At 37.1% G+C, this 16,535-nt stretch overlaps 1 protein-coding gene across 10 annotated transcripts in view; it reads left to right on the top strand.

Moving 5' to 3' along the window:
* Window positions 1-16,535, top strand: part of CD96 (CD96 molecule) — an 86,885-nt gene that overhangs the window by 4,072 nt on the left and 66,278 nt on the right. For all 10 annotated transcript variants that reach the window (XM_041727568.1, XM_041727540.1, XM_041727511.1 and 7 more), the window contains exon 3: window positions 14,157-14,281. In XM_041727568.1, the coding sequence (XP_041583502.1) occupies window positions 14,157-14,281 (125 nt within the window). The remainder of the gene's footprint in view (window positions 1-14,156; window positions 14,282-16,535) is intronic.

The raw sequence follows: 16,535 nt of genomic DNA, 5'->3' as shown, positions 1-16,535 counted from the left end.
TGCAGGTACCATTATTTTGATGATTAAATGGGATAATTTGTGTAAAGCACTTACCATAGCTCCTGCCAGAGAGTAAGAGTTTAGAAAAGGGTAGTTTTCATTAAGAAGAGTAATAATGATAATGAGTGAACTCTATTTATCAGTTCTTATTTAAGATGGATCCTCCTCCCTTTCTTCTTATATTTGCATAATTTGGAACCCAGTGGAACATTGAACATACATTAGCACAAGTACACATTGACCTTGGCTTTAAAAGATAAAGATTTTGTACTTCTTGCCTACATCTGTAAACTGTGCAATTACATTTCTGAGGATCTAAAGCCAACCCCATCGAGAATTGGCAACATGGATTGTTGTACCTTAGAGGAAATAAGGGATATGATCTAGCTCGACATGAGGATGGAGCTGGAGAAGAGGTAGTATGTTATCCGGGAAGGAGAGTGATGTTGCCTTTAAGGAAAGCATATTTCTTAAAATAAAGGACAACTCAAGGAAGCCAAGTTTGTAGCTACTAAAAACTGCAAACCTCTGGAGGGGCAGAAGCCATGCCCACGCACTCTGCAGTTGGAAATTTCCCAGTCTTCTGATTGTAACTTTGCTGTTGGTCAGCTGGACCAGATGAAAAAAAAAATAGCCTCAGTGTTAGAGAAATAGTTCTGATAATTTGTACTGAGTCCAAAGGGAGCAACATACATAACTGCAAAACAGAAAGGGACAAAGCATCCTTCATTACAGAGTGACCAACGGTGTAAGCCTGGTAGAGAGCGAAGCAGTAGACACTTAACTCAGATGAGGCAGGTGCCATTCAGAAGCCCTGTCAAGTCCTCCCCCCCTCCCTGCCCCCATGACACATCCTTTTTCTCCTTTATTCCTTTGATCTTCACTCCCTGCTTCTCTGACTCCTGCCATTTCCCTCGTACATCCCTGTGAGATCTTCAGGTTGGCAAGCTAGTTGGATAAGCAAAGCACATGTGAAGTGTAAACACTCATGAAGCACATGGACACAAGCAAATTGAAGTGGTGGAGAAAAATCTAAATATGAAACTCTGAAGGACCGCAGGCAGTCGGGACCTCTTGTTTCACTTCTGTTGTCTTCTGAGCCATTCTCCTCCCTGTGTTCACAAACAGTGTATGTCTAAATACTGTCCCCATGTTCCCCGAGGGCCTGAGAATGGATTCTGTTCTTTTTTCCCAATATTTTGTTCCTGTGTGAGCTGGTGCTCTGAGGCTGCGGACGAGGGTAGAAATGATGATAAACAGTTGGACATTTGCTGCTTTTTCATTTTCACCTAACAGAGTTTCCTCCTAGGTTAGCTTTCCCAAGAAACCCAGTTTTCTGAGTAAAGCCCTGAGTTGTTATAATCCCGGTTTCCTTAATTTGAATGCAACTGGACTCACAGTGCCTGAGATTGTATGATTTTGGTGCATTTTGAAATTTGAAGTTACTAGGCTCTGTTACAAAAGTGCAATGTGACTTTAATTTCCCAGATCAGGATAAAAGCCTTAGAGGGCTGGGATCCCTGTGTGGCGCAGCGGTTTAGCGCCTGCCTTTGGCCCAGGGCGCGATCCTGGAGACCCAGGATCGAATCCCACGTCGGGCTCCCGGTGCATGGAGCCTGCTTCTCTCTCTGCCTGTGTCTCTGCCTCTCTCTCTCTGTGTGTGTGACTATCATAAATTAAAAAAAAATTGAAAAAAAAGCCTTAGAGGACTATTAATGTTGTTATTGAAAGCAGTGGGGGGAGGGGGAGAAATAATGGTAATATAAGGAAGAGGAGGAGGGTTGAGAGAAGTAGTACAGAATATGATAAAAGAACTATTATATTCTGTTATGAGTAATGGAATAAAATATTTTAATAATATAATCTTGATAACTTGGCTATCCTGTCTAGAGACATAATTTGTTCTTTGACTTCTTTCCAGTTTTCTTGGGATATAATTGACAAATGACATTGTATTTGTTTTAGGTGTACACAGATGATTTGATACTTGCATGTATCATGAAATGATCACCACAATAAGTTTAATTAATATTCATCACCTCATAGAGTTAATTTTTTTCTTGTGATGAGAACTTTTAAGATTTACTCTCTTAGCAACTTTCAAACATATGATACAATATTGTTAGCTTTAGTCAACATGCTGTATATTTTATCTCCAGAATTTATTTATCTTAGAAGTTTGTACCTTTTGACCTTCCTCACGTATGTCACCCCCACTCCCCTTTCTGGTAACTGCCATTCTGTTCTCTGTATCTATGGGTTCATTGTGGTTTGTTTTTTAAGATTACACATAAAAATGAAATCATACAGTATTTGTCTTTCTTTGCTCGAGGTCCATCCATGTTGTCACAAATGGCAGGATTTCCTTCTTTATGAATGAATAATATTTCCTTGTATATTAGAATATTTTCTTCATCCATTCATCCATCAGTAGACACTTGGGTTGTTTCGATGTCTTAGCTATTGTAAATAGTGCAGCAATAGACATGGGGATGCTAGATACCTTTTTAAGATAGTGATTTTATTTCCTTTAGATATATACCTAGAAGTGGAAATGCTGGATCATATGGTAGTTCTATTTTTATTTTTAAAAAATATTTATTTATTTGAGAGAGAGAGAAAATCTTCAAAAAGACTCCCTGCTGAGCATGGAGCCAGAGGCCAGGCTTGATCCCACCACCTGTGAGATCATGACCTGAGCCAAAACCAAGAGCGAGAAGCTTGACCCACTGACCACCCAGGCACCCTGATAGTTCTATTTTTAATTTTCTGAGGATCCTCCATACTGTTTTCCAGAATGGCTGCACCAATTTACACTTCCACTGACAATTCACAAGTCTCCGTTTTCTTCATATCTGTTCCTATATTTGTTATCTTTTTGAGAATGGATATTTTAACAGGTGTGAGGTGATATCTTACTGTGGTTTTGATTTGCATTTCCCTGATGATTAGTGATGTCAGGCACCCTTTCCTTGCCTACTTGATACTTAGATATCTTATTTGGAAAAATGTCTATTCAATTTCTCCATTTTTAAATTGGATTGTATATTTTGTTGTCATTGTTGTTGAGTTGTATGAGTTGTTTATATATTTTGGATGCTAACCCCTTATCAGATATGTGATTTATAAATATTTTCTTCTATCCCATAGGTTGTCTTTTCATTTTATTGATGTTTTCCTTTTCCAGAAAGAAACTTTTTAGTTTGATGCAGTCCCATTGTTTATTTTTGCCTTTGCTCTTGGTGTCAAATCCAAAAAATCGTTGCCAAGACCAAAAAATCATTGCCTCTATGTTTTCTTCTACAAGTGGTATGGTTTGGGGTTTTATGTTCACGTTTTTTATCTGTTTTTATTTGACTTTATGTATGGTATAAGACAGGAACCCAGTTTATTTCTTTTGCATGCAGTTCTCCAGTTTTCCTAACACCATTTACTAAAGAGATTGTCTTTTCCCCATTTCGTATTCTTGGCTCCTTTCATAATGACATTATTATAAATTAACTAACCCTACATGGGGGTTTATTTCTGGGCTGTTTCATTGATCTGTGTGTCTGTTTTATAGCATAATTTGTTTTTGAACTTGAATGCTATCTCTTCTTAAATTCTTGTATTCAATCTTTATCCTACATATACTTTTGAGTGCTTATCACTGGCAAGGCACCAGTGATACAATACAGACATGACTCTGTCATCAGGAATCATGAAGTCCAACGGGAAGAGACACAAAATAATCAATTAAGCAGAAGAAAAAGGTCAAATTGCGACAGTGAGATGTACTCTTGCAGTAGGAAGATCAAGAAGGGTTTCCTGGGGAAGTGATGCTTGAACAGGAGTTAACCAGGTAAATGTGGGGAACACAGCTTTACAGAAAACAGGATGTGTTAAAGGCTCTGTGGTAGTAAGGAGATACTGCAACAGTCAGGGCTTTTTTTTTTTTTTTTTAAGATTCTATTTATTTGTTAATGAGAGACACACACAGAGAGGCAGAGGCATAGGCAGAGGAAGAAGTAGGCTCCCTGATGTGGCACTCGATCCCAGGACCCTGGGATCGTCACGACCTGAGGCAAAGACAGATGCTCAACCACTGAGCCACTCAGGTGCCCTCTGTGGAGGGTTTTAAAATGTATTATGGCTTAAGCAGGATTAAAAGGGAAGCAGTCGAAGATGAGGCTAGAAAGATTGAATGGTTCAGTGAAGTTTTATCTTTATCCTAGGAGCTGTGGAAACTAACTGGAAGGTGGTTGTTGATTCTTTATTAAAATTTTGCATTTCAAAAGATTATTGTGGCAACAGTGTAGAGAACAGATTGAGAAAAGGTAGAGAGGATAAGGTAGATCAGTTAAGACAGGACAGAAATCTAAGTGAGAGATGCTAGTAACATTGAGTAGAGTGGCAGTGAGGTACATGGGGAGAAATGTTCAAACTAGAAATATATTTAGGATATTCACCCTACAGGATTTGATGTTGGATTGCACGTGTGAAATGAAGAATAAAAAGCAGTATCAAGGATGATGCTTTGGTTTCAGATGTGTGGAACAGAAAAAAAAATGGGAGAATTACTCAGTAATTCAGTGTTAGGAAAAACTAGAGGACAATCCAAACGTGCAGGGATTGTTTTGAGTTTGAATTTGATTTTGTACATGTGGAGTTAGACCTGAAGTTGACACATTCAAGAGATGTCAAGGAAATCGGTAGATATACAACTCCTGCTCTAGAAGAAAGCTTTAAGCTGAAGATACAAATTGGTGAGGTATCTGAGTGTATGCTAACTGAGGTTTTGGGAGTGAAAGAAATACAGGCAGAGAAAATCAAGTGAGAAAAGCAATGTGCCCGTCAACTGAGATAGATGGAGAAAGATAAATCTTCAAAGGAAATAGAAGAGTAACTAAAGAGGCAGCAGTAAAATCAGGAGAGGAGTTGGCTCACAAAAGGAAACTAGAATGACAATATTTCGTGACAGGAGGTAGCTATCAATTCTGATGTTTCTGAAAGGACAACATGGTTATTGGATTGTATTTCGGAACAAGGTTGTTATTGATCATCTTCACAGAAGCTGTTTTTGTAGAGCAGAAGGCAAATGGAAGTCAGACTCAAGGGAGCAGAGGAGTGAGTATGAGGCAAGGAAAAGGAGACAACAAATGTTGATGCAACTGCTAACAAGTCTGTCAGGAGTGAGTGGAAGGCTAGGAGTGCTCGCGTGAGTGCTTGCATTGGCATTATGCTGGGAGCAGGATGGTTTTAATTAATGCAAGACGCTTGACTAAGCTTTAAAATCAAGTCAGAGTTGAAAGAGTATGGTGAAATACACCATACTGTACACTTAGTACAATAAATAAACTAAGGTTTAGGAGAATATAGGGACAATGAGATCTATAACATTAGTACTATGGCTGATGGACAAAAGGACATTCTTAAAAAATTCTGTAACAGAAGGGAAGGAAGTTGGGGCAAAAGCACAGGATGACGGCAGTGCCCTTCTCTATTTTCTCGAAAATGGGAAACATGGGGCCCCTGGGTGGCACCGTTGGTTGAGCATCCAACTCTTGGTTTTGGCTCACCTTGTGATCTCAGGGTCCTGAGATCAAGCCTCATATTGGGCTCTATGCTCCTTGTGGGGTCAGCTTGGGATTCCCTCTCCCTCTCTCTCTCTGCCTCTCCTGCTCATTCTCTCTTTCTCTCTCTCTCTCTCTCTCTCTCTCTCAAATAAATAAATCTTTTTTTAAAAAAATAAATAAAATAGGAAACAAAGTTATCTTCAGGTAGAGAGAGGGAGAAGGCTTCATCAAAGGAGGTTGGAAAATTTTGAAATAGTTCCTATGAATAGAGGGAAAATGAGTTCCCTAGGTAAATGCATTTGGATTTTCTGTTCATGTTGAATATTCATTTGAGTATGATAAGAAATTATAGTGAAGACAATTTGGCAGAAGTGCTTGGCTGCTTAGATCTGGGCATTAAAAAGTAGCTAGTTGAGTTCACTATTGGACTCCCTGTATACTAATGGGAGGAAAACAAGAGCCAAGGGACTTGGGATAATAACAAGAATGTTACTGAAATAGTGGACTATAGAACTCTAGATAGATGATGAGAGAAGCAAAGAAAAGAAAGCTGATGGGTTGGGAGAAAGTAGAGATCAACTCATTTAGTCTCAACGAGGACAGAGAACAGGAGAGACAACATTAGTTGCACAAAACAACCAGCAGGAGTGATTTTGTAGGTGAAGCAATTATGTGTGGCTCAAAAGGTCCAAATTTGATGATGAAAGTAGAAAGCAGAAATGGAGTGGAGACAGTGGGGAATAACAGTGGCAGACCTGAGAGGCCAGATAGTGAATAGGTCAACTGAGAGGTTACTGAAACCACTCAGGATTAGATCTAAAGACAAATAATGGATGAGGCCTGGGACATCAGAGTAGGAGCTGGAAAACTTGCAGGACCAGATAGTAAATATTTTAGGCTTTGTCCACACAGCCTGTACAGCCTCTGTCAAAACTGTTCAACTCTGCTGTAGCATGAAAGCACTTATAGACAATATGTAAGTGAATGGGCCTGTGTTCCAGTAGAACTTTATTTACAAAAATAGCCACTAGATTCAGCCCACAGGCCATAGTTTTGCAATCCCTGAATCGGAGGATAATAGTGAATTTGGGGGAGAGAAGGATTAGTTTTTCTCAAAGTGTGCTGCATATAGCTGGCAATACTCAAGATGACTTCAGATGATTCATGGAAAAATATTAAAAGCTCTAATTGGGAAAATTTCAAACATTATATAGAATAGTACAATGAGCTCCCATGTATTGAACATGCAACTTTAATCATTATTAATTTACAGACAATCTTGTTTCATTTAAACTCTTAGCAACATGCCACCTCCCAGATTAAAGACAACCCAAGATATCTTATTTATTTTAGAATGATTCTTTAAAAGATAAAGATGTATATATATATATAATAGCCACGATACCACTACCAGAACTAAAAAAAAAAAAACTAGTAAATTCTTAATACCATTAAATATCCAATTGAGCTCATAGTTGTTATTTTTACATTTTGGTTCTTTAAATTGGATTCACATAAACTCAAAGTGTTGTGATCATTGCAAAACTCCCCCCCCCCCTTTTTTTAAAAGATTTTATTCATTTATCAGACAGAGAGAGAGCCTGTGAGCGAAGTGGGGGAGGAGCAGAGGGAGAAGAAGAAGCTGACACCCTGATGAGCAGGGAGTCTTGATCCCAGGACCTCCAAGATCATGACCTGAGCCAAAGGCAGCCATTTAATCAACTGAGTCACCCAGACACTTCAAAACTCTCTTTTAATCTAAAGGTTATTTTATATTTCTTATTTTTCTTTCAAGTAAATTTGACTCTTTATCCTGTAAAATTATCACAGCCTGGATTTTGCTCTTATATCTCATGTTCCTCTTTCACTAGTTCATTGCATATGGAGATTTGATCACATTAACTTTGTTTTTACTTTTTGTTTTTTGGCACAAGTACTTCAGAGATGATGTTGCATAGTTACGTCAGAGGCACATAATGTCTGGTTGTGTGATGTTAATCACCATTGATGAGTATTGCCTGAATCCATTAATTCATTATGGGTTGACAAATAGTGATGCTCAAATTCTATCATTCTTGTATTTATTACCTGAAGTCTGCTTATAGAGAAATTTCCTCTCATGAGCCAATTATTTATTGATGTGCAGTTTGTATAAGAAAAGCAGAACAGATACTTGATTCTTTCCCTTTATTTGTACGTTTTAAAAATGAGCTGGTTCACTAGCACTCTTATAAGCTGACCAAAAAGTATTTTGTATTATGAATTCATATGAATTTGAACATATTGATGAATTTCAGTTTGTTATGGTGATTATCCCTATTATGCTGAAATGTGCCTAAATTTCTACTTTTGTGTTTCTCTAATGCTTTTTTTCCTATATTTTCTCTGTTTTTCTTTTCTGTAATTTAGAAATTATCTATTGACCTATAATCCAATTCAGAAATTTTATTTTTGTGTGATGTCCAGTTAAGTTTTCAACCCAATCAAATTAATTCTTAATTTCTGATCTTATGTTTTTAAGTTACTATTTTGGATAGATTTTTTAATTCTTTGATCAGATTATCCATCTTTTCATTTACTCCATCTTTTTCTCTATTCTTGAATACATTAAAAAAGTTATTTTAATATTCTTGTTGGATAACTTCAATGTCATGATCATTCTTAAGTCTGTTTCTATGTTTATTTTCTCTCTCTTTCTCCCTCTTTTTGCAACTTCCTCCAGCATATCTCTTCTTTTCATTATAACTCTTGAAGATATATATGTTATATATTATATATTTATAAAATAAACCCAACAGAACAGTGCTAAAATTATGGTTTAAAAAATTTCTGTTCTTAAAGACATTAAGAGGGAAAAAAAGAAATATATAGTATTTTATATTTACCCATGTATTTACCATTTCCTCTGCTCGCCATTCCACCTCATGGCATGAAGTTACTATTTGGTGTCATTTACTTTCAGCCTAAAGAACTTACTTTAGAATTTTATGTAAGACAAATCTACTTGCGGAATCCTGTTTTGTTTTGTTTTTTTTTTCATTTTTATTTTTGAAGGATACTTTCACTGAATGTAGCATTCTTAGTGGGCTGTTTTTTCTTTCAGCATTTTGAATATATCTTCTGATCTCCATTGTTCCATGTGAGAAGTGAGCCATTGTATTATTGGTCTCTGCATGTGATTTGTTTTGTTTTGTTTTTCTTACTGATTTCAATTGCTACTTCCATAATTTTCTCTTTGTTTTTGGCTTCCAGCAGTTTGATATTCATATGCCTAGGTGGGTGTTTCTTTGTGTTTGTGTAAAAACTTTTTTGAGTTTTAAGATTCGTGGAGGTGTCTTTTAACTTTGCAGAAAGTTTTAAAAATCAAATAAGAAGCCATTATTTCTTCAAACATTTGTTCTGTCCCACTCTCTTTCATCTTTCCTGCTATGACTCCCATTGCATACTTGTTAGAACCTTTGATTCTGTCCTAGATAATTTACATATATATATATTTAGATTTATTTTTTTTGGGGGGGTGGTGGAGAGAAGCACAGGGCAGGGGGTGCAAAGGGAGAGAAGAGTCCTAAGCAGACTCCACACTGAGTGCAGTGTCCAATGTGGGGCTCAATCTTATGACCCTGAGATCATGACCTGTGTCTGATGCTTAACCAACTGCACCACCTAGGTGCCCTTAGATCATTTATATTGATCAATATTCAAATACACTAATTCTTTCTTCTGCCATCATCCCAAATTGGCTATTGAGAATCCCTAGTTAATTTTTCATCATTTTTGTTATTGACTTTTCAACTCTAGAACAATTATTTGGTTCATTTGATAGGTTTTATTTCTCCACTAGGATTCCCTATTTATTGAGTCATTTTCATCATATTTTGTCTTAATCCTGCGAACATACTTCCAGGAGCTGCTGTAATGTCTGTTAAATCCAATGTAGGGCCTACTCAGAATCAATTTTAACTAACTGCTTTTTTTTCTGAGAATGGATTACTCTTTCCTCTTCATGTATCATCTTTTTTCGTTAAAATATAGACATGAATAATAATAATAATGTGACAGCTCTAGATCCAGTGGGGTTTTTTTTTAGGTTTTCTTAATTTTTTTAAAATTTTGGTAACTATTCATACCTAAATTATAAAACCTATTTCCTCTTCAGTGTGTGGCTATTGATTTTTCTACTCAACTTTTTATAAGAATTATTATGTCTTTAGTTTGGTTTCCAAGGAATTGCCCCTGCATTGGCAAAACTTCTTTATTGGTCCACCAATGAATTTGACAAAAGTTGTACTCAAATTCCTCAGGCCTATTAGGCCTCCACCCTCTACATATAAGATGTATGTGTGTGTTGGATTAGGGGGAGGAGGTGGTTAGAGGGTTCATGCAGAGTTGCAGACAGTTACATGGTCTCCTTTGGGTTTGGCTTTTCAGAAAGCTCTCTGAGGTCTCCCCACTCCCCTGTGTAGTTATTTTCTCAGTCAGCCTAGGATGGGCAGATAATTCATCTGAGCTATTTCATGACTCAAATTTCCAGAATCTCTGTGTTAAATGTCTGTCTGGTCTGCTACTCACTCCAAGTGGGATTTGCAAACCCACGCTAACCAAGTTTCAGTTTTTCTCTGTTTCCTACCAAATTTGTGCCTGTTAGCTAACAAAGTGAAGGATCTTCACACTCAAACCTAATTTAAGTCTGCTTCTTCTGGAAGAAAAGCTGCTGTTTTTTGCAGCCAGCTCCAAGATGGTAAAGCTACTTTCTCACTGACAATGCTGGGGAAGGGAATGGAAGGATCCCTAGGTGAGAAGAGTAAAGTCTTGCTATTCTTAGTGAAATTCTAGCATTTTTCCAAGAAGAGATGCTTCCAAATTATGTTTGCCTTTGGTCTTGAAATGATGGTTTTTATACATTTGCTTGGTTTTATACATGCCTGTTTTACTGACCTTTCCATGGCCCCATAGCCATAAGCACTTCAACCGTCCCCCTGCCCCATTTATAATACTTCTATTTTATCTTCATTTAAAATATATATTTATTACTACTCTCTTCCCTATAGCAATGATTTATGTTTAGTGCTAAAGGTGAGTGTAGATTCAACACTCATCTCAGCTTTTATGTAAATGCCTCTCCAGTCTAAAGTGTATTCTACTGGAGAATCCTCAGGAAGTGCTCATGGGACCAATATGCCCTGAGTTCTTATACATGGTTCTAACAGGTTTTATGTCATCTTCATATCAAAAGGCTAATTTTGCTGAATAAAATCCTTAGGTCACATTTTCTTTCCTTGAGTACATTAAATATGTTGCTACCCTATTTTCTGGCATAACGAGTGGCTGTCAAAAAGCTAATAATAATAATCCTATTTCCTGTAACTGACTTTTTAAAAATACCATTATAATAATATGCCTTAATGTCTATTCTGAACCCATTTCCCTACTTTTGCAGTATAATCTTTCAATATGTATTTCTTTTTTTAAAGATTTTATTTATTTATTCATAAGAGAACAGAGAGAGATAGGAAGAGAGAGAGAGAGGCAGAGACACAAGCAGAGGGAGAAGCAGGCTCCATGCAGGGAGCCCGACGTGGGACTCGAACCTAGGACTCCAGGATCACGCCCTGGGCCAAAGGCAGGCGCTAAACCACTGAGCCACCCAGGGATCCCCTGAGCTTTCTTCCTTCTTGCCAGTTAATTCATTTACCAGTCTTGCTAAAATTTTTTGCAGCTCATATCATTTTCCATATTTCTATTACCTCATTTTGAATTATTAGACTCTAGTTTTTATTCATTGTGAAATTCTCCTTTTTTCTAATATGCCATCATTGTTGTGGGATACGCTTTTGCTCTCTTTTCTTCTTATAGTAGTATCTTCATATGTGATTCAACACCATTCCTTTTCTATTGCTCATGCTTAAGGTAAATGCATGCTGATTTTTGCCATGGAAGGGTGGCCTAGGCTAGCTTTTGTAAAGTCTTCAGTGCCCCTAGAGCCCTCTCTTCTGTTAGTTTTGAGGTAAATGATATGCCATTGTACTTTCTGAGGTATACTTCCTCTCCTCCTATCCCTCACTTTTATATAAATTGCCCGTTTGCTTTCTCCTATTGGACCTGTCCTGTTTAATTTGGATTCTCCTCTCAGGGGTTTCTTCACAGTATGGGATCTGTCTGAAAAGCACCCTGTGTTCCAGCACTGCTGTGCCTCTTCTTGTTTCCCTTGAAGGCACTGGTAATCTGGTGCCTGCAAACTCATTTCTCCATTTCTGCTGCTATTCTCAGACTAGTCTGCATGTCTTTCCAGTGATTACCTGTTGCTTTTTGGGGCAGTTATCTAGTTCTGGGGGGCATCAGAAGCCCAGTCAATTTTCCTGTTTCTGCTCAGTTGCTGATACCACAGTGGTCCAGTGATTTGTCCCCACCTATTATGGGGGGTAAATTGTTAATTAGTGTTCCTATACGTATCGCCTATGTGTTTTTAGGTTTGCTACTCTAGTTAACTTTGTCTGTTTCTATAGGGAGTTTCAGGAATATTAAAAAAGTTAGATCGGTTGCATTCCCAACTTCCCAGAACCTGGATAAACTTTACAAAAACCTAATACTTATATATTTGAGTAATGTGTATTAAAATACAATTAACATATCAAGTGGATTTCCTGTGCTTCTCAAATATTAGTGTCTAGATCATTCTCTGTTTAAAATAAACTTATATAAGTAAAACAACTACAAAAAATCCAATTACAATAATATCAAGAATAAAATTAAATAATAGCAATGGTGGTATGTAGTCCCGGCAAACAATTTTGGTGGTGGTGTACAAATAACTCCATTAGGGAAAAAAAACTCCATTTGGAAGTACTGTTGTAGCTAAATTGTTTTAACTATAAAGGGCAGGGCCTTTTTTTTTTTTAATTATGGGGTTGGAGGAACATTTGGAAGCAGTAATGAGGAACAAGGAAAGCACTGATCCCACCTCCTAATCTTGAGGAAATAAGGGCATGAGAAAATAAATAGCTACTACTTGAGAATGATGCAGGGAAGATGTGACCTACTGGGAAGGCCTGGTTTCAATTAAGGAAGGGAGGAGGAAAGAATTATCAGTAAAGAAGATAGCTTCTATTACTGAGAGATTGGAATGTAACAAAGTCCTCCTACAGTCTAGATATAACATTCCAGACTGAGAAATATTCCACTTCAAAAAATATGCTGTTGATAATAATGAGAATACTCATGCCCATTAAATTCATGGAATTTATGTTAAGTAGCTGAATAGTCAGAAGAAAGCTATTAGTATAAGGATGGTCCTTGCTATATTGGTTATAATAGTTTAAATAAACTAAAAGCCCAAACTGAAAGAACACATTATTCAGTAATTGGAAATGACAAAACAAATGATGATGTGTATATGTGACAGCATGACATAAAGTCTGAAAATTTCAACCACAAATAGCTTAAGAATCAGGCAAAACATTTTATGTAAACATACAGGAATGTTTATTGGTTAAAAGGACTGCAAAGTATGAGAAAACATATGCATACAAACAAGATTTGTATGGACATGGAAAAAAGAAAAGCAGATTTTTAGGATATCTGGATGATAGAGTTCATTTATAAATTATTCTTTGATATTATTATAGTTTAGTCACAAACACGTATGTGTGTGTCTATGACTTACCCAAAGAGGGGCTATGAAACTGATATTTATCCATTATTACAAAGAAAGAAAGAAAGAAAGAAAGAAAGAAAGAAAGAAAGAAAGAAAGAAAGAAAGAAAGAAAGAAAGAAAATAGTCCATTAATAATGCTTCTTCAGAGTTTCCTTATATATTTTTCTGTATCAGTCCCTCTTTGGAGGAATATTTATAAACTCTAAAAAGACAACTCATAAAGGCAGCAAAAAGATTGATAAATGTCAGAGTTTGGCAGGAGAGAGGGATGAATAGGGAGAGCACAGAGGATTTCTGGAAACTATTCCATGTGATACTACAATGGTGAATACGTGTCATTATACATTCCCCAAAACCCACAGAAGGTACAGTGCCAAGAGTGAACTCTAATGTAAATAAGCTGTGGACTTGGGGTGATAATGATGTGTCAATGTAGTTTTATTGATTGTAACAAACGTACCACTGTGGTTAGGGGTGTTAATAGTGGGGGAGGTTGTGCATGCATAGGAGGCAAGAGATGTATGGGAACTCTCTGTACTTGCCATTCAATTTTGCTATGAACCTAAAACATCTCAAAAGAAATTGAAACCTATTAGAATGTTTAATGAGACAATTAGAGGCTAAGTTATAAAGTTTTATATTCTAACTAATCAAGAAAATATGGTCTGAAGCCTAATTTTGGGGTTAAAGCAAAGGAACATACCAAATAGTGAGTTGGATTCTTTTAGGGTAGTTTCTCTGTATTTTTTCAGTGATAAGGAACTTTCTGATTCTCAGTGGTCCCATTTTGCCATTTATACAATGAGGAATGTAGTGGGGTCTTGCCTTGACATAGGTCCGCGCTGAGGGTAGATGAATCTCTCCATTAAAACTGTTCTTGTTTCTCTCACAAAAAGCATTTTATAAACCAATCACATATTCATATCTCTTCCACCTATGTTTTGTTACAGTGACACAAGATGAATGGGGAAGCAGCCATATAATGGAAGTATGGTTAAATCAGACTCTGGAAATTCCATGCTTTCAAAATATCTCCTCAGAAATTTTGTCTGAGTCCACCTTTGCATGGTTGGTGGTAAGTGTTGCCCTTTTCCGTGAATAACTGCAATGATCTTTAAATATTAATGAAATAAAAATGAATAACAAGTAATAATAGGGAAGAAAGCACACTAGTGAAAGGTTGGGGACTGTTGGGGGAGGGGAAGGAGGGAGGGCACTATGATTCCTTCCAGTTTGGCAAGCCTTTGGGTTTATGAAGGCAGTTATTTAAAAATTAGTTCCTAAAGGTTAGTTTCTATTTCAAGCTATATACCAAACCATGGTTATAGAGAGAAAAAAATGTGATGGTGCCCCGGAGAGAAGCCAAATCCAGCAGAAATCTATACACACAAATATTTGTTTTATAAACAACATATGCAGGGGTAGAAACCCCTTTTCCTAGAACCCTTGCTACTGCATCCTGGGGAATACACAACATTCCTTTTGATGAGGAAACACAAACCCTCAGACTTATGAGATATTGGCAGAAAACCTACATGAGAGAAGCAGGACCTGTATGAGAAGCAACCACTCAGCAGCCATTTCAGTTTTATTATTGCCACAGGTTGTGGCAGGCCTATAGATGTCATGTTTTCTGACTTAAAAAGGAGAAAAGAAAAGAAAAAATAAAAGAGAGAGATGCCTGGGTGACTCGGTGGTTGAGCATCTGCCTTCAGCTCAGGGTGTTGATCCTGGAGTCCCGAGATCGAGTCCCACATCAGGCTCCCTGCATGGAGCCTGCTTCTCTCTCTATGTCTCTGCCTCTCTCTGTGTCTCTCATGAATAAATGAAATCGAAAGAAAGAAAGAAAGAAAGAAAGAAAGAAAGAAAGAAAGAAAGAAAGAAAGAAAGAAAGAAAGAAAGAAAGAAAGAAAGAAAGAAAGAAAAGAAAGAGGAAAAAAGAGGAAGGGGCCAAAAGTCTAGACTTTCATGAGAAATTTTCCAAGGCCATCCAACCAAATGGCAGCTAGCTGTGATCTAAATTTATAGTAGACCTCTAATATTGTTAAATTGGTTGATGATATGAGACTAACACAAAGATAACCATCAGCACAGTTTTGAGAATCACACAGTGGGGTGCATATTTGGATGATCCAAAATATGATTATAATAATCTTTAGACTGTGATCAAAAGGAAAACACAAGATTTAAAAATTCTTGCAGAACTCCTAGATCTCCATGAATGTAGTGGCTACTACAGTTTGCAAAATACTGCATCCACGTAAATGATAATTCACATTTACAAGTTACCGAAATTTTTGTGGACTGTCTTGGAAACTAGACCCCCAACGCACAGAGATTTTTCTGAGGATGTGCCAAATCCAAAATAATGGACTTGCAAGGAGGCCACAGAATGCGACTTACTAATGAGTTTTCACTGTCTAGATATTTTTTGGATAGTCAGTAGGATGAAAAGAAAAAAATGTTCTGAAATAACTTTCCCAGACTGTTCTAAAATCTATAGTGTCTCCTTTGTCATCTGTCAAAAAGCACTTTTCCCCCTTTATAGGATTTGGTTTCCAAAATGTAAGTCTTCCTATCATTAGTATGTCTATCATTAGTATAAGGCAATTGTTCTTAAAGCATGATATAGAGTGGTTCTCAGAGAAAAAGTTGAAAAGAGAAGATGATCTCAAGAGGGCAGGAACTGGCCCTACTAAACATTACAGCAATGGAAGTGCACTGTCTGTACCTTGTGTTATTCCTATTTCCCACCAATGGGCAAACATTTACACTCTAATTATCACAATTTCACTATCAAGGGGAATAATCAAGTTTAATAATAATAAATAACAATACAGTTGAATAAAGCTTGACTGCAGAGATTTAGCCTGGCTACTGAGCTGATCTATAGTGTTCTTAACTTATCTAAAGATTAGGTTATCTGTTTTTCCAAGCAAGTGTCAATACTTCAGCCAGCCTGTGTCTTTTGTGTGACTCTGAGCTTCTCCAGGGCTAAACACAGTGCCTCTCATTGAAAAAAATCCCTGGCATCTGGTTTAGTACCTAGAACACAGGCACTCAATAAAGACTCAATAAATAATTGAATAGATCTGTTTCTCTTTGTCCCTTTCCCCCACCGTCCTACTCATTGGCCTCATATTAAACTGATGGTCACTAAATTCATGCTGGTTGGTTATTGAGCATCTCATTAAGTATCAACAACTAGATAACTGATAAGGCACCTTCTATGTTGTAGTTGTCTTCAAAGAAACAGAGAAGGCTATGCAGATGTTATCTGTGGATCCTGCCCGAGCATTTAGGATAAATGAGGGACAGAGAGAGTGCAC

Source organism: Vulpes lagopus, chromosome 1 (genome assembly GCF_018345385.1).
Source record: "Vulpes lagopus strain Blue_001 chromosome 1, ASM1834538v1, whole genome shotgun sequence".
In the NCBI taxonomy this organism is placed as follows: Eukaryota; Metazoa; Chordata; class Mammalia; order Carnivora; family Canidae; genus Vulpes; species Vulpes lagopus.
This window is presented reverse-complemented; position numbering and strand designations above follow the sequence as displayed.